This window comes from Vitis vinifera, chromosome 11 (assembly GCF_030704535.1).
Source record: "Vitis vinifera cultivar Pinot Noir 40024 chromosome 11, ASM3070453v1".
Lineage (NCBI taxonomy): Eukaryota > Viridiplantae > Streptophyta > Magnoliopsida > Vitales > Vitaceae > Vitis > Vitis vinifera.
This window is the reverse complement of record NC_081815.1, coordinates 15,023,451-15,047,648: the sequence shown is the minus strand read 5'-3', so window position 1 is coordinate 15,047,648 and position 24,198 is coordinate 15,023,451. Positions and strand designations below refer to the sequence as shown.

General features: G+C 32.5%; 2 protein-coding genes across 7 annotated transcripts; one reads left to right on the top strand and one right to left on the bottom strand.

Moving 5' to 3' along the window:
* Nucleotides 1–7,282: 7,282 nt before the first annotated feature.
* On the top strand, nucleotides 7,283–10,044 carry LOC100256672 (hypothetical protein). Its single transcript, XM_010658374.3, has 3 exons — nucleotides 7,283–7,642; nucleotides 8,580–8,808; nucleotides 9,234–10,044. The coding sequence occupies exons 1-3, from the start codon at nucleotides 7,535–7,537 to the stop codon at nucleotides 9,599–9,601; spliced, it is 705 nt and encodes a 234-aa protein (XP_010656676.1). The 5' UTR covers nucleotides 7,283–7,534; the 3' UTR covers nucleotides 9,602–10,044.
* Nucleotides 10,045–16,546: 6,502 nt separating this feature from the next.
* Nucleotides 16,547–23,501, bottom strand: LOC100251543 (ethanolamine-phosphate cytidylyltransferase). Of its 6 annotated transcripts, XM_010658371.3 has the most exons (11): nucleotides 23,349–23,495; nucleotides 23,124–23,143; nucleotides 21,975–22,405; nucleotides 20,704–20,939; nucleotides 20,209–20,390; nucleotides 19,028–19,099; nucleotides 18,663–18,730; nucleotides 18,366–18,486; nucleotides 17,611–17,676; nucleotides 17,391–17,513; nucleotides 16,547–16,897 (listed from the first exon to the last, which is right to left on the bottom strand). In XM_010658371.3, exons 3-11 carry the CDS (start codon nucleotides 22,328–22,330, stop codon nucleotides 16,826–16,828), a joined length of 1,296 nt encoding a protein of 431 aa, XP_010656673.1. In that variant the 5' UTR covers nucleotides 22,331–22,405; nucleotides 23,124–23,143; nucleotides 23,349–23,495; the 3' UTR covers nucleotides 16,547–16,825. The 6 variants fall into 6 exon arrangements, with proteins under 6 accessions (XP_010656673.1, XP_002265606.1, XP_010656675.1 ...); XM_002265570.5 differs by lacking the exon at nucleotides 23,124–23,143 and having other exon boundaries at nucleotides 23,349–23,501; XM_010658373.3 differs by lacking the exon at nucleotides 23,124–23,143 and having other exon boundaries at nucleotides 21,975–22,398; nucleotides 23,349–23,501.
* Between the last annotated feature and the right edge of the window lie 697 nt (nucleotides 23,502–24,198).

Here is a 24,198-nt window from a genome sequence, read left to right as displayed (position 1 = left end):
AATATTTATTTTGACATACATGAATATTTTGAAGTTTGTATCCTATTTCTAATTTACTTCTATCTGTAGAGAAAAGTTTTTGACCTGTTTTTTCATAGTATTGAGTAGGGATTATTCCTTCTTGTATACAATTCATATCAACTCCTAAAACTACTAGTACTACCATTTCTATTTCAAAAATCTTCAACTATTAATCTTATATTTGTTTACCATCTTTGAAAATTTATTTTAGATATTGTATTAATAAATATTTCTATAGTAGTTTGTTTATCAGGTATTATTCCTAGATTTTGATTATCAGAGGTTTCAACAAAATTTTCTTGTTTGCATTGTATTAAATTCCTTATTTGTTCATTTTTATGTTTTAATTGATCTATTTATTTTCTTATTTCTTGTATTTCATCTTTCAATTCTTCAATAGTTATGGGTTTTTGAATCTTTTTAAACCTATTAAATATTTCATGCATAAAGTATTATGTGGGTCTAATTTCTTCAGTTTTATTTGTATTTTCAGTGAGAATTAAATTTTTTAAGTTTTGTAAATATTGTCTTTGTGTCTCTTCATCATCTATTTTATCTATAACATCAAAAAATATATACTTATCTATTTTTGAAGAAATTATGTTTATTGTTTTATTTTTATTTTGAATTTTATTTATTGTTTTTATTGATTTATTGTTTCCTTCTTTTTCAATTCTTGTTGGTAATAATGTTAATTCAACTTTTCCAACTTTTTCAACCTTATGAGTTATTTTGTTTGATGATGTCTCTCCTACTTCATTTATATCTTTATCTTTATGTTTTGTTTGTTTGTGTAGAGTAGAATTGTTAGGTACTTCATCATTTATTTCACTGGTTCCACATTTTTTACTTTTTTTAGTTATAATTATTTCACTTGTTTTTGTTTTTACTTTGTTTATTTTTTTTAATTCACTTGTTTTTGTTTTTTGTTTTCTCTATTTTTTTTTCTACTTTTTCTATTTCTTCAACCTCTCCTGAGGCAAAAGAAAACAAAATTTTATTAAATTTTGTTTCATTTTGTTAAAATTTGACTCTTCTTGATTTGAATTTTGTTAATTAAAAAATTTATTATTTACATTATGTGAAAAAATTTCTATTCCTTCTTTTGTGGTTAATGTTGCTATTTTTTTAAAGGGTTTCCTAAATTTAAAAAACCAATGGAAAAGAGGAATTGTCATCCTAATTTGTTGCATATATTTTTCATATTGTTTCCTTAAAACATTTCTAACTTGAGGGGGAAGTGTTTTAAAATAGTTTCTTCTAGCATTATTATAAGGAGAAAAATAAACAACATTCTCTAAAACATACATACATACATATATGTGTTAAAATAGATATGAACATAAAAAACCCTAACCTTAATCAAATATCAAAATCTCATGATTTTGACATCCAAATTTTAATACCAAAATATTGTAATTTTACAGCAATGGAAGAAAAATACACATACCAAACCCACTCCAAAAAAAAAAAAACCCTTAAAAGAAAACAACACAAGTAGCTTGAAGAAGTGAAGAAAACTAGAAACCTCATATTTGGACATGAATGTTGTTGATAATTTAGTAAAAGACAAAAGGCAACAAAAGCATATTTGTGGACGAACAAAGAAAAATAAAAAGACAAAGTAAGATGTCCTTCAATGAGAAGGATTAAATTGAGAATGTTGGTGGTGTTGCTACTTCATCACAATTCAAAGAGAGAAAGAGAGGACAAGGGGAGATAGAAAGGAAGGAGCTTGGAAAGTGTAGTGCGACTGAAGCACATGTAATGCAGTTTTGACAAAAAGAGGTTAGGTTTAGGTTTCATCGTATTCTTGGGATTCCGGGAATATTTGGTAAAACGAGAGATCCGTTTTTTTTTTTTACGAGATTTGGGTTTTTCATATTCAAATCAATAAGAGGAAGATGTTAGTTTTAGATTTTTGGGTTTCAAGAGGGAGACAAGCAGATAGAGGATGGAGTCTATTGTACAGTGTTAGTGCCATGCAAGGCATGGAGAGAAAAGTAAGGGTGTTTTTGAGTTTTTTTTTTATATTATTTATGATTACTACTCAAAAAGTGTTATTTCATAGCTTGTAATTAACTCTTTTAAACACTTTTGAGTAGTAGTTATCACCTTTTAAACCCAATTAACATATTAAGGACCCTTGTAATCAATTCTAATCAAATTGTGTTAAGTTTTGGTGTTTTGATAGTTTTTTTATCACCAAAGCAATCCGAGATTGAGGAGAGTTCTTTGGAATCCATAAGCAAATCCGGACACACCATCAGAGGGCGGCGGAACGTGGGTTGTGGCATCGCACATTCCACCCGGATGTCTCACATCCGGAATTATGCTCTGCCGACATTCCACCCGGATGTCTCATATCCAGAATTCTGTTCCGTCAACATTCCACCCGGATGTCTCACATCCGGAATTCTTCTCCGCCGACATTCCATCCGGATATTTCGCATCCGTCGCTTGACGCCGAATGGAAGAGGAGGGCGTTTCAACTTCCCCGGTTAGATATATCCGGATCCTCTGATAGCGCTTACCCAGAGAGTTTCGCAGTCATTTTGCACAGTGCCGCGGTGTTCTCCTGAAGCTTCCAGATATGGGCGACCGATATTTTGAGATATTTTGCTTTAGATATTTAATGTCTAAATTCCCGATATGTACAACCGACATTTTGAGATATTGTGCTTTAGATATTTTATGTCTAAATCCCCAAACTCTCCTTGTAACCCACCAATTATAGGATTCCTTAGTTATTAAGTTTGGAAAAATGGGTGAATAACCTCTTATATATAGTTTTGTAATTTTCATCAAAAACATATGTAGATCTCTCGGGAGCTTGTTCCTAGAGACGCATCATTTGTACAGTTTTGGGAAGGAAGTAAAATACAGAGCACTTGCTCTGCTTTTCATATATATTTTTGTTTTCTCGTTAGTTTTCTTTCTAGCCAATCAAACTCTGAGGATTTTTCCTCAGAGGATGAGAGGCTAGGCTCTTCGTCTCTTGGAGTGAAGAAAGCTAGGTAAGTTTCCACATGCATAAATTGGAAGTTTTGCTGTTTTAGTTTTTAATGAAGAGAAAGTGTGACCTGTTAATGGTTTTTATCTTTTTAGTTAACTTAAAACGCCTTTAAATCACCTGGGCCAACACTTGGTAAGGCAAGTGGTCTCCATCCATTGAGATACACTAGTTTATCTCTTGCGAGCCTTTGGGAGGTGGTTTGAAGGTAGGATTTTCTAGAATAGCCAACACTTGGTAAGCTTTTGGACTCCACGGAGACATCCATTAGTTATCTCTTGCCAGCTTGAGAAGGGAAGTCCAAAGTTAAAGATCACCTTGAATGGCAAATGATAGGTGAGAGGCATGAGCCATTGCAAGATGTATCAGTGAGAGGGATTTAGTGTTTGAACCCATTAATGAGAAGCATTTGTACCACACCGGTTCGGGAAATAACTATATGTTAAATCCCCAATGCGAGGAAAAGAAACAAGTGACTGGAACTCCCTTTTTGTACAAGGAACCTGAGCTTAGTGATCTAAACTCCAAGAAACACTTTTCTTTGTAAGTAAAATCAGTTACTATTTTTGGTTAGTTTAAAACCAAACCTTTTTTTATTCAAACATCTTTATGTTTTCTTTTAAAGCTAACCTTGAAATGAAAAGGCACCAATTCAGCTTTGAATTAATATCAATTGTGAAATGAAAACTCATCCCAATGAACGATCCTAGAGCCACTATGCTATAGTAGCTTTGTCTTTGCTACCCTAGTATATGGTGTAATAGGTTATAAATTTTGTTGATTACTCCCTTCTGAGGACCACAATCAAGGGACACCAGCTAGACACGAATCAAATGGCACCACTGTCAGGGACCATTGAGAGGACATGAATGAGCTAAGACACCAATTGGGAACGAATCAATTTAATGTTGAAGTTGGGCCGAAGGAAAAGGGAGGGCAATTTGGGTATAAAATAACAACTAAGTTCAAAGTGCATGAATCCCAAATTATTTTTAGGATTAGAATAGTTATCTTCAAAAATTGACAATTAGGTTCCCAATTTCTCATATTTTGCATATTACAACCCAAAACACACTTTTCCCAACTTTTTATTCCACTTATTTGTTTTTGTTAGCCCAAGGGTTCTCCTAATCGTGTTTTGATGATAAAAAAAAGTTGTGGTTAAATTGCTAATTGATTTGAATTAAAAAGGATTTCAAGTTTAAGTTTGGGAATTCAAAAGGATATCCGAGAAATTTATTAAAGGACCCAATGGATGCAAGATCAAGAGAAATGGAAGACCTTTTAATCTTAGGAAACACATGTAAGATGAATTCATGGGTGCACTTAGGGTTTTCATATTTTTTTCGTGCATCTTTAAAAACTCGGTTTATGCATTAAAGTTAAATTTCGATTAAAACCCAAATTTTAATATATGAACCTTAGGTAAATCGTTTCAAAATTGACATATTCATTAATCGAAAGACCTTACCTAAGTGTTAGAAGTGAAAAGAATATAAAAAAGATAGGTTTTCGACCAAAAATGGTGAACCACTCAAGGCACTAGTCAACCAGTTAGGGTACCGATCGACCAATTTTGCTTTCTTGGTCGAGAGATGCAAAAATCTTGTCTTCTTCCAATAACTTTGCATCCCCGGTCAATGGTTATGTCTTCCTAGTAGAGGTCCAGTCAAGGTCCAATCAAGGCTCGGTCAAGGCCTAACAGTCACCTGTCATGCACTTATTACCCAATGGCTAGTCAACCAGTCGAGCCTATTTTTTGGCATTTTGGTTCCTGATGCTAGAAACCTATAAATTGAGAGCTCCACTTCAGTTATGAGTATGAGAACACCTTAATTTAATTATTCAACTACTTGTTCTTCACCATAAAACTCTCATTCTTTCCTAATGCATTAAATCTCCACTTGCATATTCTTTAATGCACCCTTGTCATTCTTCCTAGCATTTGAGTTGTATTTGAACCTTTGTTGAGATAGGTTGAGAGGTTTCAATTGCTACTTGAGTGTTTTTTGTGAGAGTTAGAAGTTTCAAGTGAAAAGAAACTAAAAGGGATTGTGTAAGAGTTCATTTAAGCAAAAAATTCCAAGTGTAAAGGTGTTAGAAGTTTGGTTGAAGTTTGAAATATAATAGAACTCTCATTCGGTTGGGAGCTGGAGGAGAGTGAACGTAAGCAAGAGGTGTCAGACTATCATAAAATTTGAGTTTATTATCTCTAACAAAAAGTTTTTAAAACCTATTTCACCCCTTGTGTGTTTTCGTAATTAAAATTAACCTTTATTTACTTTATTATTATTATTATTATTATTGGTTATTGAAGGTTATTTTTGGTTTTCTTTTTTACCATTATTAACACAAATGACCTTTTGAGGAATTTTTGCACTTTCTTCCCACCCTTCCCGAGACTTATTAGAATGAATGACCTTTTCGGGTCATTATCACCTCCCACCCACTCTATCTAGCAATTCTCCCATTTTAATTTTTATACAAATAATTTTATTTTATTTTTCATTCTCATTTGAAAAAATAATCTAAATATATTATTAAACGAGAATGAAATCGATTTCACTTCTCATTCCTCATTTCTGCTTTTAAAAATAAGGTGTAGATATTAGTAATTTTATTTAGTAATAATTTAGGTTTAATTATGATTAATATATTTAATAAAAAATTATTTTTATTTGATATATACATATACAATTTGAATGGGCATGATAATGACACGAGTCAGCTCCCTAGAGCGAGTATTTATATCCTATCAATCAGGCCCACTTCACAAGAAAGGAGCAATCTATACCATAGGGTCCATATCTCCTATTTCATCTATATTTCATTCTTTTAATTTTATCCATTATATAATTTTCACAAAAATAATAACTCAGAGATGTTTCCCAACTTCCCACCTCTATTTTATGACTTTTATACTTGTACAGTAACATCTTCCAATCAAATATCTTTTAAAGTGCCGTACAACTATAATTTCGTCCTATCCCTTCAAATAGTATTTGTGTAAACTATAAACCATAGTTTATAAAATAGGACTTATATAAGAAAATAAATTACAATACCATATAAATAAAAAATTGAAATTATAATTATAATAAAAATAGATTTCATTTTTATGATTATAAATGATGTATGATTTGTATATATTCCATCAAATAAAAAGCTCATTGGTACCAAGGGTGAGGGAATATTAGATTTGGTAATTATTCCTTCAACCGGGATAAAAAATCTCATTGAAACGGTTAATCCAAAACATATTGTATGTACTTCTAGTGATACAAATTGCATAATATCATAGATAATTATTCTGGGTCATCTTTAGAATATATTATAACTTTATATGACAAATAGTTAATATTGAGTTGTTAAACCTTTTCTCACAATTTACAAGCGAAAGATTTATGATTTCTATGATATTAAATATCACGTTATTATGAAAAAAGAAATAAAAGATGACATTATGGAAGTAAATATTATATATATATATATATATATATATATTTTCACTCTCCCACTTTCCTTTTATACTCTTTAATGAGGAGTATAACTTTCAAAAATTGTGAGGAGAGAGAGTAAGAATTCTTTTATTTGTGGATATTTCAAGAAATTATTATTATTATTATTAAAACATGAGCGGTGATAAATATTGTGAATTTCAAAATGAATCTCACCAAAATTCATATATGAATAATGATGAATCAAAACTTTTAAAAAATAAAAATTTAATATGATTATTAAAATCACTTGTGATTCTTATATGAAAATTCCATGGAAGTTGTACAAGGCCTTAATTAAAATTTAATTTAACTGAAAATCATATAGTGAATTTAAGCTTAATCTAAAATTTTAAAAATAATAATCTAATGATACAAAAAGATTTAAGATTGAGAAAATTAATTTTAAAAAATAATATTAAATTAAGGGTAATGATTTTAAGAAATATTTTTAATATTTAAAAATTTTTATTATTTAAGTATTAAAAAAATTAAATCATTTTCTAAAATCATTATCAAAGCATTTAATATAGTCATAATTTTGAGAAGTTAAAAAGAAATAAAAAATTAGCCTTTTAAAACAAATGGAATAACTTTTTAAAGCATCTTTTGTTCCAAATATTGTATTTGGAAAGGACTTAAAAGAATAATGAAAAGTATAGGTATTGTTTGGATGGATGTTTGAGAAGTACAAAACTTGTTTTTAAGATCAATAGAAATAAAATTGACGGCAAACGAGGCATAGTGTGAAATTGCAAAGGAAATAAAGAGGGAAACGTTTTGGAAGCGTAAAGAAATTGGGAGTGGGGGTGGACCGGTGGAGGAAGGATCTAGTCTTCTAGAGACATCCAGAGGCAAACAGAAGACTCGCGGCTCGCCAACTTTTGTTTCTCTCTCTAAAAGTCTAAACTTTAACTACCCTTTAGACCACAAGTCCATTCTCAATAATTCTCATCACGGTCACAGACAGAAAACTTAGGGTTAGGGTTACGGTTGGAGTTGGATGGCTTCCTACTTGTCCTTGAAGATGAAGCGGAAGGAGCTTGAAGAGGTCAACGATGATTTCTCCGACTTCTCCTTGTCTTCTCCCGCCAGAAAAATTCGCCGACTGGTACTTTTCTTTTCCTTTCTGTCTTCTTTTCCCCCGAATTTTGTTTGTTTTCCTAGAAAATTGGAAGGGAATGAGACGCTGAAGCTAAACATTCGTTTTTTTTTTCTTTTTTCTTTTTCTATCTTGAAATCCGTCTATTGGTAGTTTCTTTCTCCAGAACATCACCGTTTGTATGTTTTTTCCGGGAAAAAATTTACGGTACATGCTTCTTTTGAAGCTTAATTTTTGTTTTTCTTTTTTTAGAAAAAAATGGCGTTAATACTCTTTCCTCGTTGAAGGAACCTTTTATTTGGGCCTTTTTTTTTTTTTTTTTTGAGAAAATTGACAGAAGAGGATGCCGATAGGCACTTCTTCTTCCCTTCCAAGATAATCGAGTTGGCTTGTTTCCCAGGAAATTTAGGGGAAATGCAAATTTGAGGTTAAATTGTCGTTTGTCTTTTTCTCTTTTGATCTTTGTGATTATGTCAAATAGTTTTTACGTTTCTGGATCTCGGAGAATGGACAATCAGACGTTAAATATTTTATCAGCAACCGAAGAGACCTTTGTTCAATGTTTCTTCCCGCCAGGAAAATTCCCTTCTGCCTCTTTTTTCTCTTGTATTTAATGGCTTTTTCCTGGAGCGATTCATGGTGTTTGTTGGCCAAGAAAATTTAAAGAAAATGCAACTTTGGAACTACTAAAATATTCAATTTTTTTTTTTCCCTGTGTTTTTTGAAATTCGGTTTCTCTCTGGATATGGCAAATCTGAGATTAAAAATTTTATCACCATCCGATGGAACTTTAACAAATATTTGAATTATTCTTTAAGCTATATAGAATCCGCAAAAATATATGTATAAATTTTTATTACTAAAAAGATTGTGAAGCTTGTCGTTAAATTTGATTAAATTGTGACAATGTTGTATTAAAAACATTTTTTTTTTTTGTTTCGCGTAGGATGCAGAATTGCCGCCAATAATGGAGGAAGAGGAGCATGATGTTCCTGTCGAATTTGAACAATTATTGCCTGAAAAGCAAGTTGAAAATACACGGGAGGAAGTGGATGGTATTCCATTGAATGCAGAGAGGGCTATAGTTCTCTTCAAGCCTGTTAACTCGCCATTGATGCAGTCTCCATCAAAGTTTTCAGTCTCCGTTGATTCTGATATTATTTCCGGTTTTAAGAGTATGCGCTGCAGGCCCCATCTTAGTTTGTTTTACTTTCTAAACTCTTGTGAAAACAGTAGGAGTGCTTTGATTCATTAGTTTTAAAGGAGCTGCTATCTATATTATTAGATTGCTTATAAACTGATTTGAAAGAAAATAGTAGGAACATTGAATGTTGAATTTGTCACAGTATGCTTTCGAAGTGTTGTGAGTTTTGGTTGGATTATATGCTTTCCTCCCCTTTTCAGTGAAGGGACCTCATAACGAGGTAGTCAGTCATCACTGAATGGGTGTGGATCATGTCTTAATGTTCTGGGTTGGATAAATTCAAAACAATGTTTCATATAGATTGGATAATTTAAAATTGAAGTTTGATTATTGTTGTGGATGATCCTGGATTTCTGGGAAATTTGGCACTGAGTGATTTATTTTGATTGTATGTAGATAAATTTCCTTGGTCGAGCCAGCCTAATCTCAGAAAGTCAGTGGAGGATGAAACAGCAAGTGGGGAGAGAAATATTAGGGTAACAAATGAGTGCTTAGCTGTAGTTCCCTGGGTCCCTTCGCATCTCCCTCAAGCATCAGGGGTGAAGGTGCCCCAAATAGAGGCTGTGGAGTTGATGGAGGAGGCAGAAGAAATGGAGGTCACAACAATGGACATTGAAGACAACAACTTAAACCCAGAGCAACAGCAAGAACATGGATTTGGAGGAATGAGGGGAAGTGAAAGCTTACATCAATGGCAGCAGCAGCACTGTATGACTCCACAGCTTCCCCAGAACATGTCTACCCCTATTACGTGGTTCCGGTGACAATCTTAATAATTAGTTAGTAATAATTCCTTATTCCTCCACTATGTAACCTTTTGCCGTGTGTTTTTTAGTCTCCGAGCCTGCAAGGGGATGCAAAAAGAGATTAAAGATGTGAAGGTAGATTTTGCAGAAGAAAGGGCCGTCCGGCAAGAGGGTTTCTGTGTGTGTGTGTTCAGCTATGGAACTTGCTTAATAGCCATTTAGCCAGTGTTAATAGATATTTGGGTATTTGGTTGGAAGCTTTTGAAGGAAAGCTGCCATTTCCCTTTTTCGTGATCTCTTTTGGGTTGAATCATAATGGGAGTCAGCTAAGGTGTTGTGACTTGTGCGTTGACAAATGTGGGTATGCCAAATTTCAGCATCCGTTCTCGGTTATTTGCTCATGAATCCACCCTCCTGCAAACGCTGAGATTATGTTCATCTAATCTATCAAAATTAAACAACTTCAGTGCCCTTTTACATTTCTGCATTTCTATTTTCCTTTACGCCTGATTTTAAGAGGGTTGGTTCATCTGGATATATGAATTCTTTTAGAAATATTTGATTAGAAGGGCACAGACAACGGTCTTATATAGAAAAATAACTTTCAATAAACTAGGGGATTAAATTATTGTTGATGTTGTGAAACAACGATAAATACAATGCAAATCAAAGTAGTAGAGATAAAATATATTTATTTTGATATATAATAGGGAAGAAGAAATCAGTGAAGAGGGTTGAGAAAGTTGAGAGAATGAAAAACAGAGAGAATGAGAGAAAGTAAGAAATTTCTTTCTTACTTAGGATAACATATTATTGGGGATGAGAAGTCATTTTATAAGCTTTCCATTAATATTCTCATTAATAAATATTAATAGAACTTATAAATAACTAGAAGTCATAAATAATACTTAATTAACATTTATTATAATTAATGTGGTGGCATTCATTATTTCAGTTATAACACTCCCCTTGGATGTCCACCACATTGAAGAATATGTCTCATTAAAACGTTATTAGTAAAAAAAACCTTATGGGAAAAACCTAGCGAAGGAAAAAGAGTGCAATATTCTTATAATTCTTTAAGTTGCTCTTGGTATGTTGGACTGCTTCTTTAAAAACCTTGCCAGTAAAACTCAGTAAGACAAAACCTAGTCGAAGGGAAAAAGAGTACAGTACACTAACACCCTTTTACAAGCATACTTCCCCTTATGTCGATATCCTTGAGTTGACGCATTCCAATCCTGTTTATTAACTTCTTGAATATTGAGGTTGACAACGCTTTTGTGAATAAATTTGCTAGATTATCATTTGAGCGTATTTGTTGCACATCAATTTCACCACTCTTCTAGAGTTCATGTGCATAAAAGAATTTTGGTGAAATGTGTTTAGTTTTATCTCCTTTAATATAACCTCCTATTATTTGTGCAATGCATGCAACATTATCGTCAAATAATATTGTCAAGTCACCTTTGATAGAGGAGAGTCCACATGATTCCCGAATATGCTAGATCATAGATCTTATCCATATACATTCACGATTTGCTTTATGAATTGTCAATATTTCTAAATGATTTGATGATGTGGCCACCATTATTTGTTTGACAGATCTCCATGAAATAACAATACCATTGCAATTAAACACATACCTTGCTTGTGACCTACCTTTATGTGGATCTGAAAGATATCCTGCATCTGCATATCCAAACAATTGTTGCTTTGATTCCCTTGAGTAAAATAAATTCATATCAGTAGTTTCGTGAAGATAACGCAATATATGTTTGATATCATTCCAATGTCTTCGAGTTGGAGCGGAACTGTATCTTACTAATAAATTGATAGAAAAAGCAATGTCTAGATGTGTACAATTGGTAAGATATATAAGTGCACCAATAGCACTAAAATATGGTACTTCAGGACTAAGTAATTCTTTATTTTTTTTTGCAAGGACGAAATGGGTTCTTTTTCACATCAAGTGATCGGACAACCATTGGAGAACTTAAAGGATGTGCTTTATCCATATAAAAACGCTTTAAAGCTTTCTTAATGTATGTTGATTGATGTACTAAAACTCCATTTGGAAAATGCTCAATTTGTAGGCTGAGACAAAATTTTGTTTTTCCAAGATCTTTCATCTCAAATTCCTTTTTCAAGTAATTTATTGTTCTTGTGAGCGCTTCAGGAGTTCCAACAAGATTTAAGTCATCAACATACACTACAATAATTGCAAATCCGATTTTTGATTTCTTAATGAAGATGCATGGGGCATATAGAGTTATTCACATACCCTTTTTTTAGCAAGTATTTGCTAAGGCGATTGTATCACATGCGTCCAGATTGCTTTAATCCATACAAGGAATGTTGTAACTTGATTGAGTACATGCTACGAGGCTTTGTATTATTTGCTTCAGGCAATTTAAATCCTTCAGGGATTTTCATGTATATATCATTATCCATGAATCCGTATAAATATGTTGTAATAACATCCATGAGACATATCCAGTCCTTTTGAGACTGCCAAATTAATTAAGAAACGAAATGTGATTGCGTCCATGATGAGAGAATATGTTTCCTCGTAGTCAATACTAGGTCTATGTGAGAAACCTTATGCTACTAATCACATTTTATATCTTATGATCTCATTATTCTCATTGCGCTTTCGTACAAATACCCATTTGTACCCAACATGCTTTACATCTTCAGGTGTTTGGACTATAGGTCCAAAAACTTCTCGTTTTGTTAATGAGTTTAACTCTGCCTGTATAGCTTCTTTCCATTTTGGCCAATCATTTCTATGTCGACATTCTTCCACATTTCGTGGTTTGAGATCTTCATCATTTCTTATGATATCAGAGGTCACTTGGAAAGCAAAAATATTGTTAATAACAATATTATTTCGATCTCATTTTTCTCCCGTGTGTACATAACTTACTGAGATCTAACAATTTTTTAGGTACATATGCCTCTTCAGGGGCTTCTCGTTCAATATGTGCTTCTTCAGAGGCTTCTTATTCAATATGTGCCTTTTCAGGTGCTTTCTGCATTATTTGTGCCTCTTTTAGGGCTATAGATTTATCAATTTTAAACTAATCAGTCATTTTGATAACCTCTTCTAGAGTGTCAAGTTTTTCTTGGGTTCTCCTCTTTCGAGGAGTTACATCCTTTGAGCCGACAGGTCTACCACGCTTCAAGCATATCTTAGATTCATTTGTTAACTGTCCTACATGGACATCAATCCGTGTTGGAGTATTTGCAGCCGGGATATGTGACTTTGTCACTTTCTTTGTATCAATGAATGCATCTGGTAATTGATTTGCAAGATTTTGCAAATGAATGATCTTTTGAACTTCTAGTTCACATTGATTTGTATGAGAATCAAGATGGATCATAGTAGATGCCTTCCAACTAATATCTCGTCGTTCTTTAGGAATTGACTTTTCTCCCCTTAATGACGGGAAAACACTCTCATTAAAATGAAAATCCGCAAAGTGAGCTGTAAAAACATTGTCTGTCAAAAGTTCAAGATATCTTATGATAGATGGAGAATCAAAACCTACATAAATCCTAAGTCTTTGTTGGGGACCCATTTTAGTGCGTTGTGTAAGTGCAATTGGTACATATACTGCACAACCAAAGATTCGTAAGTGAGAGATATTTGGCTGTTTTCCAAGCACAAGTTGTGAAGGGGAGTATTTATGGTAAGTTGTAGGTCGAATATGGACTAAAGCTGTAATAGCATGTCCCCAGGTGGAAGTAGGTAATTTGGTTTTCATTAGTAATGATCGAGCTATTAATTGGAGACATTTGATGAAGGATTTTGATAAACCATTTTAGGTATGAGTATGAGCAACAAGATGCTCAATATTTATCCCTATTGACATGCAATAGTTAATGAATGCTTGAGAAGTAAATTCGCCAACATTATCAAGACGTATTTCTTAATTGGATAATCTGGAAATTGTGCTCGTAATCTGATTATTTGTGCAAGGAGTCTAGCAAATGCAACATTACGTGTAGAAAGGAGGCAAACATGTGACCACCTAGTAGAAGCATCTATTAAGATCATAAAATAACGGAATGGTCCACATGGTGGATAGATAGGCCATATGTCCCCATGTATTCTTTCTAAAAAGACTAGTGACTCAGATGTGACTTTGGTAAAAGATGGTCTGACTATCAATTTACCTTATGAGCAGGCAACACATGAGTATTCATTGGGCAAAAGAATCTTCTAGTTCTTTAGTGGATGTCTATGTGAGTGTTTGATTATTTAACGCATCATTGAAGACCCTGGGTGACCTAGCCTGTCATGCCAAAGGACAAAAACTTTTAGGTCATTGAACTTCTGGTTCACGACAACATATGATTCAATAGGCTTTATAGTTGTATGATACAACCCAGAGGAGAAAGCCGGAAGTTTTTCCATTATAAGCTTCTGGTTAAATATAATGGAAGTAATGTAATTATATTCTATATTATCTTCATTCATAGTTTCAATATGATATCCATTTCTACGGATATATTTAAAACTGAGCAAATTTCTTTTGGATTTGTTAGAATATAAAACGTCATTTATATGAAATCTTGTTCCATTTGGTAGCATTATGTTTGCTCCTCCAAAGCCTTCAACTAAGTTTGTAGTACCAGATATAGTACTTACATTAACTTTTATTAATGTCAATCCGAGGAAATATATTTTATCTCGAAGAATTGTCTGCGTGGTTGCACAGTCCGCGAGACATACATCATCCTCATTCATCTTGAGACCAAATAACACATGGATTTCAGATATAACTAAAAAAAAAACAAGGCATAATGTAAATAACAAAAGAAAATCAAATGTAAATATAAAACATAATAATGTATTATTTCATATATAAAGTAACATCAATCAATGTTAATTTTCTCATCATTTATTAAATGGTCTATTTTTTCATTGGGACCTTCAAAGAAATCAACGTCATAATAGGTTAAGTCCAATCCATCACAATCGATAAAGTTCATCTCTATCTCTTTTCCTTTTGCTTTTATTGATGCTTGGTAAAGGTCAACCAAATGTTTGGGCGTACGACAGGTACGCGACCAATGTCCCTTCATACTACATCTATAACAATTATTCTCATGGTTCTTAGGAGGCTTATCTTGTAAACGCTTCCCATTTTCTTGTTTTGCCTCAGTATTGTTCCACTTTTGGTGGTGCAATGAGGTTTTCCTTTTCTGAGAATTTGATGAATTATTACTATAAGAACCATGGTATCGGGGATTTCTTCCACGACCATGACCATGTCCATGAGTTTGGGATGATATTGCATTCATTTCAGGGAATGGTTCAGATCTAGTTGGACGAGATTAGTGATTTCTCATCAAAAAAAACTTTTTTTTTTTTTAAACTTTCATGGAGATGATGACAAAGGAAAATCAATGTTTTTGTGCAATCCTACAGGGATGCTTGATTTCCTTATTTGATCATAGCTCCAAGATTCATTGCATCAAGATGTATTTCAACATCAAGTGCCACAAATTCGAATTTTGTGAGATTCGACATAGTCAAATAATTTCAAATATATGACAAAACAATATTATTAGAATCGGTTATAATAAATTGATAGCATTGGTATAACTTTGATTATAAACAAAATCATATAATTTGTTTATAACTTTTAACAATATGTAACAAAACAAATCAACAATAATATAAATATGTAAAATTTTATTCTATATAAATAACTTCAAGTTTAAGATATGAGAATTACCTTCAGAGCAATTCGTGCTGATAATGTGTTGTGAAATAAGGACAAATACAATGCAAATCAAAGTAGTAGAAATAAAATACATCTTACTTTAATATATAATAGGGAAAAATAAATCAAAGAAGAGAGTTGAGAAAGTCGAGAGAATGAAAAACAGAGAGAATGAGAGAAAGTAAGAAATTTATTTCTTGTTTAGGGATACATATTACAGGGGATGGAAAACCATTTTATAGGCTTTTCAAATGGCTTCCATTAATATTCCCATTAATAAATATTAATGGAACTTATAAATAACATTAATGGTTTCCATTAATGAGTATTAATGGAAGTCATAAATAATACTTAATTAACATTTATTATAATTAATATGGTGACATTCATTACTTCAGTTATAATAGTTGAGGATATGTTTCATGTTTTAAAAAAATTGAACATTTTTCCAAATTTATGTTTTCTAGGGTTTTGGGCCAAAATGGCTCCATTATGGAAAATAAATAAATTATATCACCTTCGAAGTTAAGTTTTCGCAATGTAGGATGACATATCATTAAAAAATATTCTTTTAAAAATTTTAAAGTTGAAGTCTCAACCGACCGAGGCTTCAATTAATTGAAGCTTCACTTAGCATTTATGGCTTCATTTTTTAATTTTAAAAACCTCATTTTCTATGCTTTTAAATTTAATAAAAAAATATCTAGTTAAAAATATATATTTTAATAATAAAAAATTATATATTTAAAGATCTAACATTATTTTAATAAATAAAATATTAATTTATTTTTTTTTTTTTATCAATTTATAGTTAAAAAAATAAAATTTCAATTAAGGTTTTAGTTCAAAAATAAAACCTTAATTAATAATTATTGAGGCTTCAGGTTAGAAAATAAAATCGAAATTGATGTTTTAATTAAAAAATTAAAAATGAAGCCTTAGTTAAAAATCACAAGTATTGAGGTTTAATTTATTTATATTAAAAAAAATAAATAATAATTACATGACTCTTATGTGACTAAAAAAAAAAACTATTTTGAACGTGGAAAAGTGATTAAACTTGATTTTTTTTCCATGCGGGGGGCTATTTTGGCCCAAAACTCTTTCTATGTCGCTTTCAATCACCCTTTGGGTCAATGCTAGCTGCCTGTGTTGCACAAAAGCTAGGTATTAGGAGTAGTCAATTCATTCAAGACATGCTACTTGCACAAGAACAACAAATCAATCATCAGAATAACAAATGCCTTCAAAAAATGAGCAGAGACAGGGAGGGAGGGAGAGAAAAAGTATGGTTTGTTCAAAAACACGCAGGGATAGCATGTCAAGGTTAGCATAAATTATTGTATCGGTATCTCTATTCTGAGGGAGAAGATACAACAAGAAGTAGGACGAAAATGAGCATCATCTAAAGCCTCTGTTCTCTTTCTTTCTACGGCTACCTTCTCGTTCCATCCTTCAATAGCAAAAGTAGAGAGGTAATTTATAGGGTATCAAGTTTGAGCCTTCACTCTCCAGAAACGTATTTCTTCTCTGCATAGTATTTCTTCTCACTCTCTGCCTTCTTTACATTGCGTTTCTGCATTGAAGATTAAATAAATAAACAAAGGCAGCAAAACCGTAATAATCCCCTGTTATTCTTGCAAACAGCATACCCTAAAATCTCATCACCTATCCTTCCTACTTTGATGTGCATTGATGCTAACATTGTCACTTTTTTTTGTCCTAAAAGGTGTTGATTCAGATTCCAACCCACATGAAGAAATTTTACTGGCTATGGAATTGCATCCAAAGGGAAATCCACCACTCACAAATTGATGATAATGTGAGGTGATGTGAACATGCATCATGCATGCCAACAATTCTACTTAACTCTAATAAAGTGGCCAAAAATATTTTCTGAACCATATCAGATGGACAAAACCTGATAAAGCTTCTGAATGAATGCTTTCGACCATCACTTACTACTTTCAATCATCAATGCTTCATTAAAATACGTTAGCATATATTGCCGCTGATTAATGGGACACTGATGCAAAGTAAAGGAGAAGAAGCATCTAGGTAATAAATACCATGTAAGCCTCATGATTAGCTATTATCCTCTGGGCCACTGAGGTGGTTGTTATGTCTTTGGGGCTTTCTAGCATGTGGAAAATGCCCATGCTCTTAGGAACTTCATAAGGATCACGTGCTCCCTGCAATATGCAATATCATCTTGTTCAACAAAGTTTCTGAATGAAGTGAGAAATAAGGGGTGTTCATATCTGACAATCTAAAAATTATACCACTTACATTTAAGAAAGAGTTGCTCTCAGCAACTGTCCCATGCACAACCAAAGATATGTTGAAAGTCGTTATCTTCTCATGCCAAAAGAGAAAACCCAGTTAACATGATCATAATAACAAATTATAAGCTTGTATAGGACAGATGATAACGCTTTCAAGAAAATGTAATGAAATGTGTGGAAAGAAAATGCTAAAGAAATAGCAGATTAAAAACAAAAGAATAAAAAAGATTAAATTACCTAGACATAATTAAAATTCAATGGACATTGCTTAAATCAGGATTATAATATGATCCAATCTACAGAGACACCTGTAAGGACACCTATTGTATGTATTTATCATGAAACAGCAATGAATTAAGATGAAGTTTTAACCATAGTAGCAAATGGAATATGATTATACGTATGTAATACCCCTACCCTCAACACTATCTAGGCCCAGTAAACAGCTGAATTGATAGGCAAGTGGAAATATTTCATTCATAAAGGGCATGTTTCTCAATGGAAGTTGTACTGGATATTCCACAATTCTAAGTGGAACCAAATATAACAGAGTATTTATCATAAGCAAAGTACTTTGTGATTTTTAATTCATGGAGCAATTTATTTGCTCAAAGAAACATATTAGCAAATAAAAGCATTTAATTAATAAAAATGGGTAAATACCATCATTAATTGCCATCCGGAGAAATTCAGAAGAATATATAGAAAGATTGAGTAATACTCATTTCCAAAATTATTAATTGAAAAAGATTTACACACCATATCCTTTGTAACGTCCCAAGGTGCACCAATGATCACTTCATCGACATAACGGCAGGCCAGTACACTAAGACTGCGCTCATGTAGATGCATAATTGGATAGTGGGCCCCTCTGTGTTCACTGCAGCAAACATCAATTTCTATTATTTATTTGTCTTCCCCTTTAAACTGAGATATGAGACAAACTCTCATGTACATATTGTATAACTCCAAAAATAAAGGTCCAGAGGTACAAACAAAATAAAACTATAAGCGGGAGCAACAACCATGAAAGTGGATGTATCGAGAGGAAGATACCTAACAGTCTGGTCAGTGTGGATACCAACGAGGAGAAAGTCTCCAAGCTGCCTAGCATTCTTGAGTATCTAAGCAAGCAGAAAAATGTGGCTTAAGATTAGCATACTATGAAAATATAAGAATTTTTTTTTTTTTTAAAAAAAAAGAAAAATCCAATCAAAACTGATGTTCTAATAATGGCAGAAATAAAACAAGATTGAAATTCAAGTGTTGTAGTTATACCTCAACATGTCCCACATGAAAGAGATCAAATGCTCCAGAATTTTATTTTCTTTTTAAAGAAAAAAATCCAGTTGAAACTATAATAGATGTTCTAATTACAGAAAAAATAAAACAAGATTGAAATTCAAGAGTTGTAGTTTTACCTCAACATGTCCCGCATGAAAGAGATCAAATGCTCCATCAATGTATACAACACGAGCGTTCGGTCCAGGTCCCTAAATTGAATAAAGAAAGGAGGTGTTATTCAAGATAAGATTACATGAGAATTAATCCAAAACATAGATAAAATATAGCTACCCATTTGAGTGCATTAGTTAACATATGCACAGGTCATGTAAAATATAGCTACCCATTTGAGAATTAACTGTGTCTCATATAATATAGCTACCCATTTGAGTGCATTAGTTAACATATGCACAGGTCATGTAAACATTTTTTATCATGCTAATATGAAATGAAGAGGTTTATACCTTAATTTTCTTATCTCATGCATAACTGAAATTTTACAAAAGTTTTTCATACTCAAATTTGGTTGTTGGGTAATGCCCAGTGCTTTATGTGAATAAGCGAATTTGTGGGCAGGGGTACAATATTATGTGGATAACATCTTTATCTGTGGTACTTCTGGTATAGGGGCTTTCTGTTCCTTGTGTAGCCTTTCCATAAAGATAAGTCCTCCCTTTTGTCACTTCCAGTTCTCCAATAAGATTTTAAGCTTTTTTCAAGGGAAGTTTACAACAGCTCTTGATCATTATAAGAAATTAGGATTTGAAATTTGCTCAGATGGATAGCAGGTTATAAGGAATATTATTAAGCTATGAAATCATTTGTAACCGCAAATTCAGCAAGCATGGTACGAAAAATTTGGAAACATATTCAAGATATATTTGCTACCCAAATCCTGTTTATCCATTCTGCTCTATCTATGAATTTTGGCAGGACTTTGAAGGATAATGTAGAAATTCTGTAAATAATTACAGAATTACTTGCAATACTTGGTAACAAATGGTCTAGGGAAGACAGCTATAATTCCGGCCAACAGGTTAACGGTTAACAAACAGAAAAACAGGATCATCTACTTTCAGCTTTAAATTATAAAACTAATAAATTGAAAAAGGAAAATAAAAAAATCGGTCTTACAATCTCTCAATCAAATCTTGGTCTATAATGCATGTGATGCATGGATAACTTGTTTTCTTTTTCTTCAAACATGAAGAGGATGTATTTTTAAAGAAGAAGATGAGTCCCCCATAGCATTTCAAACCTTAACCACAAGTAACCGTCTCAGTATGACAATCATTGAACCTATATGAGCGCTTAATACCTTGCCATTTGAAAATTGCACAATCCGGCGAGATGTGGGTAGAAAATGAGATAAGTGGAGACCTTTGGATTGACATTTTTCACCTTCAGCTTCATTTGTGTTATCACGTTCTCCATGCAAAGATGTACTACCATTATGATCTTCATGAGTTTTTGTATCTTTTATATAAGAAAGTATCCTCCCTACAGAAAAAATAATTTATTCATGAATTTACAATTTAAAATAAAAGTTTGAATAATTTACTATGCATAATTTCCAGAATGAGAAAAAAGGGGTGCCTCAAGCTAGCTAGGGAGCTTGAATGCATGCCTCAAGGACATCATTCAAATCAGAAAACATGAAAAGAGAAAATGCTAGATTCAAAACAAATGTATGGGAGGCATGTTTGTATACTTGCATGAGTTTGAGCTCCCCTAGTTGGTAATGTTATAATACTCTCTTATCACCAAAATGCATTTTTATAAGAAGATTCGGAAGAATAGGAAAATTTAATACCTACAATATCTGTGCTGGAGACACCTTCAGTGCGTTTGATCTGCTTGTAGCGTCCAGCTTTCTTTGCCAAGGCATAAGCATCAGTTCCATCTGGAAGTAAGCAAGGATCATCCCCATGTATAATATAGTCAATCTTGTGCTCGTTAAAGAGAGTGTCCATGAACTGCTCAGTAATTGCATAAGGAGCATTGGCAATGACTTCATCTACCCACTTCAACCCACTTACAAGAACAAGCCTAAAAAGGACCTTAAGTCAGATAAAAAAAAGTACTATAATCATCTGTACAAAACAATCCAAATGAATACATAAAACGGTTCACTGTCAGAAATACACGCAACAAATAGTTGGGATGGGATCTCGTCAACCTGATTTGACTTCTCAAAACTTGGATTTTGCAAATAATGCTTATGTTTTTTATCCTGGAGACAACTAGTATTTTGTTAAACTTCATTAAATTTGGTTCATAAAACTTGCTAGGTGAATTCTTCCCAGATCTTACTACTGTCACTATTAGACAATTAAAACTTGATGTGTTTCATACATGATACAAGGACTTCAAGATGCTTCAAAAGAATATCCATTGATGATCTATAGGGGCTTCTCACAAGTTTCATATCTAAATTTTCCTATTAAAAAGATCTCATATTTTGTTACTGCTTTCAATTCACGATGTATCCTTTCTATGTGCCCGCTCTCTGTTCCCCTCAAGCAATATAAGGTACAGAAAATAAAATAAAATAATAAAAGAGGATCAAAGACTCATAGGTCAATTGATTCATTCCCAACTTAGAGGTATGCTGATGAATGGAAAATATTGATTCAAGTGTTTCTATTTTTGTCCAATGCATTCTTTTGCATAGAATCTTTTCCCATTGATACAGAAAGTGTATCCAAGAGTCAAAAATCAGGGTATACCTATTGCAACAGACTTTATGGTTGCCCCAATGAGAAATTGTAGAGGGATCCATGTTTTGACAACCCATCATTGGTTGCATTGTGCAATAAACCACCAAATTAGTAATTTAGTATCAGCAGTAAACATGTTCTGGCATTCCCCTACATGTTTGACATTCCTTCTCTCACTTACATATGAAGCAAGTAAGAGGAAAATTCAATTCTGTGACTTATAGTGAAAAAACGATCCAAAATCAAAGAAGAGAATCATGAAACTACAATAGAAATTTTCAGAAACAAGGAAGGCATAGTTATATGGGGTTTTCGGCAATAAACTACACAAATATAGGCCAAAAATATTTGCAATGATACATACCTCTCTTCCATGGATAAAACAGGAGGACCCTTATTGGCAATGATCTCCTCATCACTCACAACGCCTACTACCAATTCATCTCCTAGAGCCTTTGCCTGCCTCAACGCATTCGCGTGGCCATAATGCATGAGATCAAAACATCCATCCATGTAAACTCTAATCCGTTTCTTTCCATGTTTTCTCTTATGAAAAATTCCCAAATCAGGCCAAAAGTAGGCCAACGATGATGGAACACTAATCCCACCAAAAAAGCTGGTCGACAACCCGAGCACAGCGGCCGTGAGCATTATACCTCCAAAGAGATGTGGGTAGTGGTAAACCCCTTCCCAAATCCAGCTGTTGTTCTCAAAATCCATTGATCCCACCACTCTTCTCTTGTTCTAGGCTGCCCTCTGGCCTCTGTCCTCAAGAGGAGACACAAAGCCTACAAACTAACAACAAAACAAAAGTCAAATTACTCAAGAAAAAAATCAACTACTGGGTTCTTATGTTTGTATCAATCAACATAGATTTCAAATTGGATTTGCAAACCCATAAAAAATAAATAAATAAATAAATAAAATAAAAGGAAACGAATGGATCTTATATGTAATTCACAGCCGACAAGCCCATAAACATACATGAAATAATCAACCAAAAAAAGGAATCAAATTTGAATGAAAAAGAAACCAGAGCATGATTCAGAACATGAAAATAACAAATAATATTAGATTTTGTAAAGAACAAAACAGCAAAAAGAAGGATCATTAATGAAATTTACAGCTGAAACTTCAACAAATAATTTGAAATATAAATCAGAAAATTAAAAATAGAACTTAGCATTTAAAGAGATGAAGAGAATCTTCTTTGAAAACGCCAACAGGACGTGATGTGAACTTGTGACCAGGAAAAAAAAACAAATAAATATCAGAAATTAAAAATAAAATCCAATAAATTATGGGCATTGAGGGATGGGGGCTGCATATGGCATAAAATCAAACAAAATCAAACCCGGGTGTTTCAAATAATTGAAATCTGAATCAAACCCATAAACCCCACACGAAATTCAGAACCAAAACAAGAAAGCTTTACAGAATTATGCGAAAAAAGGAAAAACAAAAACAAAAGCAAAAATCCACTTCACGAAAAAGCTCAGAACCCAAATCGAACCTTGAAATAATAATCCCCGCCTGAAATTCAGCCAGAAAATTGAGGGAGAAAAAAAAAAAGGAAAAGAAAAGAGAAAAGGGAGTGAGATAATGGAGGTGGGAGAGGCAAGTGGGAATGGAATTGAGAATTCCAAGAAGAAAATGGAAATCGGCGATGTGAGTAAATGAAGCAAACGCCTGGAAACAGAAATCTGTGCAAATGGAGTTGTCAGATCGAATCTCTCACCTTTTTTTCCCGTTTGCGTTTGTGTCCCCTCTTCTCTTGTCTCTCACCCCTCTCTCTGCCTCTTTCTCTCTCTGCTTCTCTGCCTTGGGTTGCGACTTGTATGAAGCCCCACAAGTTTCCTCACAAAGGTGTGGTGTGGTGTAATCAAAATTTGGAATTCCATTTTTCTTTATATAATATTTATACTATTGCATCTGGATCCACGCGCCTCCACACGTACATTTATACAGTTAATGTACTTCTACCACTCCATCAAACAACTCACTTACCTGCGTATTATTATTTTATTTTTATCATTAAAATTAATCATCGTAAAAAAAATATATTTTTTTTCTAAAACTAATACTATAAAATTATTTAGTTTATTTTATTTATAAAAAAATTTCCGATAATTAATTATTTAAGTTATCTAGGGCTATTTGATTTCTGTTTTTCAAAACGAATTTGAAATATAGTTTTTGATAACTATCATGTCATGTTTTGTAAAATAAAATTTATTTAAAAATCTAAAATACTTATAATATTTTTAAATTTTTTTTTTTAATCATTCTAAATACAGATATTCTCTAAAAATATTTTATTTTTTGTTCTTAAAAATCAAAAAATAAAAAACAATTTTTTTGTTGTCTAACATGTTTTTTTTTCTGTTTTTTTTTTTTTGTTTTTGAAAATAGTTTTTTGTTCTCGAAGATTTTAATACTATTAAGTATTAAATATATATAATTTTCATATGTTAAAAATATTTATAAAATTATTTATTATATTAGGCATATTTTAATTTAAAAACTAATAATTTGAAAAATATTAGTTTAACATGTTTCTAAATATCCTAAAATATTAGAATTTATTA